The sequence below is a fragment of the Myotis davidii genome, unplaced genomic scaffold (assembly GCF_000327345.1).
Source record: "Myotis davidii unplaced genomic scaffold, ASM32734v1 scaffold568, whole genome shotgun sequence".
Classification (NCBI taxonomy): Eukaryota; Metazoa; Chordata; class Mammalia; order Chiroptera; family Vespertilionidae; genus Myotis; species Myotis davidii.
Genome location: NW_006299372.1, coordinates 890,172 through 892,057, shown reverse-complemented (window position 1 = coordinate 892,057; position 1,886 = coordinate 890,172). Strand labels below are relative to the sequence as shown.

At 45.8% G+C, this 1,886-nt stretch overlaps 1 protein-coding gene across 1 annotated transcript in view; it reads right to left on the bottom strand.

Annotated features, from left to right (window-relative positions):
• KCNV1 (potassium voltage-gated channel modifier subfamily V member 1) overlaps positions 1-1,886 on the bottom strand; it is a 6,660-nt gene that overhangs the window by 4,300 nt on the left and 474 nt on the right. The window contains exon 2 of the mRNA XM_006774829.2: positions 716-1,245. Within this exon, the coding sequence (XP_006774892.1) occupies positions 716-1,245 (530 nt within the window). The remainder of the gene's footprint in view (positions 1-715; positions 1,246-1,886) is intronic.

Below are 1,886 nucleotides of genomic sequence, written 5' to 3'. Positions count from 1 at the left end.
TGTAGCTAGAGAAGCCTCAGTAGGGCAGACTTTCTCTTCTGCCAAAGAACACATGTGGCAAGCACTCTCGTGGACACAGAAGAGAAACTGGCTATGTCTCTAAATATCATATATAACCTAGGCATATATTTTAATGTGCTGTTTATGCATATTTAATTTGGCACCTTCTAGAGGCAGAGTGTCTTTAGGTTTCTGTTTTTGTTTTATATTTTCTGGGCACAGGGTTAAACCAAATTGAGGTGCACAAGGGGTCAAATGATTTCTCCAGTGCCTTGGGGAGAGACAGTGTGAGAGGCATGGTTTCCTTTGTACCTGTGATAACAACTTCAAGGTTTTGCTTCCCAATAACTTTTTGGAGATCATGGTTGGGTGGAGTATGGGAGTTGGTAATTTTTAAACTATATTTTTATTGATTTCAGAGAGGAAGGGAGAGAGAGAGGGAGATAGAAACATCAATGAGAGAGAATCATTGATCGGCTGCCTCCTGCACACCCCACAGTGGGGATCGAGCCTGCAACCCCGGCATATGCCCTTGATCAGAATCGAACCCGGGACACTTCAGTCCGCAGGCCGACACTCAGTCCGAGCCAAACCAGCTAGGGCGGGAGTTGGTGTTTTGAGTATCAATGCAGAGTTGCTTCTCTTGGAGTGTGGGCCACACCCCTCCTGCTTACAAATAATAACAAACTGAAAGACATCAATGAAACCTGAATACCTGTGGAATGCCTGCCCAGCTTTAGCATGCGCAGGGCCCTGAGCAGCCTCAGAACCTGGACGATGCGCCCCACGTTTTCCAGATCCTGCGTGGTCTCACTCCCACTCAGGCTCTCTACCAGAAGAGTGACGTAGAAGGGCAAGATGGCCAGCAGGTCTATGATGTTTGGCACCTTTCGGAGGAAGCAGCACCTGTCCCGCACGCACAGGAAGCGCAGGGCAAACTCCCCAGTGAACCAGCTAATGCAAAAGTACTCCAGGATCTCCAGCACCTGCAGGTCCAGCCAGCTTAACTCAGCCGACATCAGGGCCATGTTGACGACAGACACCACCACGAAGACGATGGAGATGACCCCAAAGATGCGGGAAGCTGTGGAAGACCCAGGTTTCTCCAGGATGTCCCACAGCTTCTGGCGGACGGTGGGACAGGGTCCTTGTGAGAAGTCTTGTTCACTCTCCTGCTGACTTTCCTGGTCTTCTGTGTCCTTCTTAAAGTCTAAGGTTTCACTCAGCTCTTTCCTTCTGAAGTATCTTTTAGAGAAGGACAACTTCGTGATTAGTTAACTTTTAAAAAATGCTTAAGTAAAAAAGAGAATGAAACTTGGTGGTGAGGTTATGCTTCTTATTTTAGTTAAATGCAGAACATGTCCACTCATATCGTACCCAGGCTGCCTCTTGCCCACAGTATTCTATCTTTATCATTTAGGCTTATCATTTTTAAAATGGCAAATTTGTGGTAGAAGTTCATACAAAAGCATTTATACCGAGCAAAGCTACTTCAGTGCATTTTTACTCATTTTCTGGCAACAAGAACTGAAGTTGGCCACATGGAACTTTGTGTGTTTGTGTGTGACGGAAAGGTATTTGTGAAGAAATGACAGCAGCAGAAAGAGAACTGCAAAGTGATCGTAAAGGTCAAGGAATCCACTTTCTATTTGTGTATTTAAAGCAGAGCTCCATCCAAGTTTTTAAACGAGGGTCCCGGGTTTGCTAAAGGATCATGCTTCACATTGAGACCCACACCCCTATCTATGCCTCTTCTGCAGCATAGCTTTTGTGACTCCTTTATTCAATCACCAAACATTTATTGCAGGCCTGGCCTCCCTCGCCCTGTAAATGCATAGGCATATGTTCATTTAAAAAAGAAGGTGCAACAAGTTCCAACCCAAAGT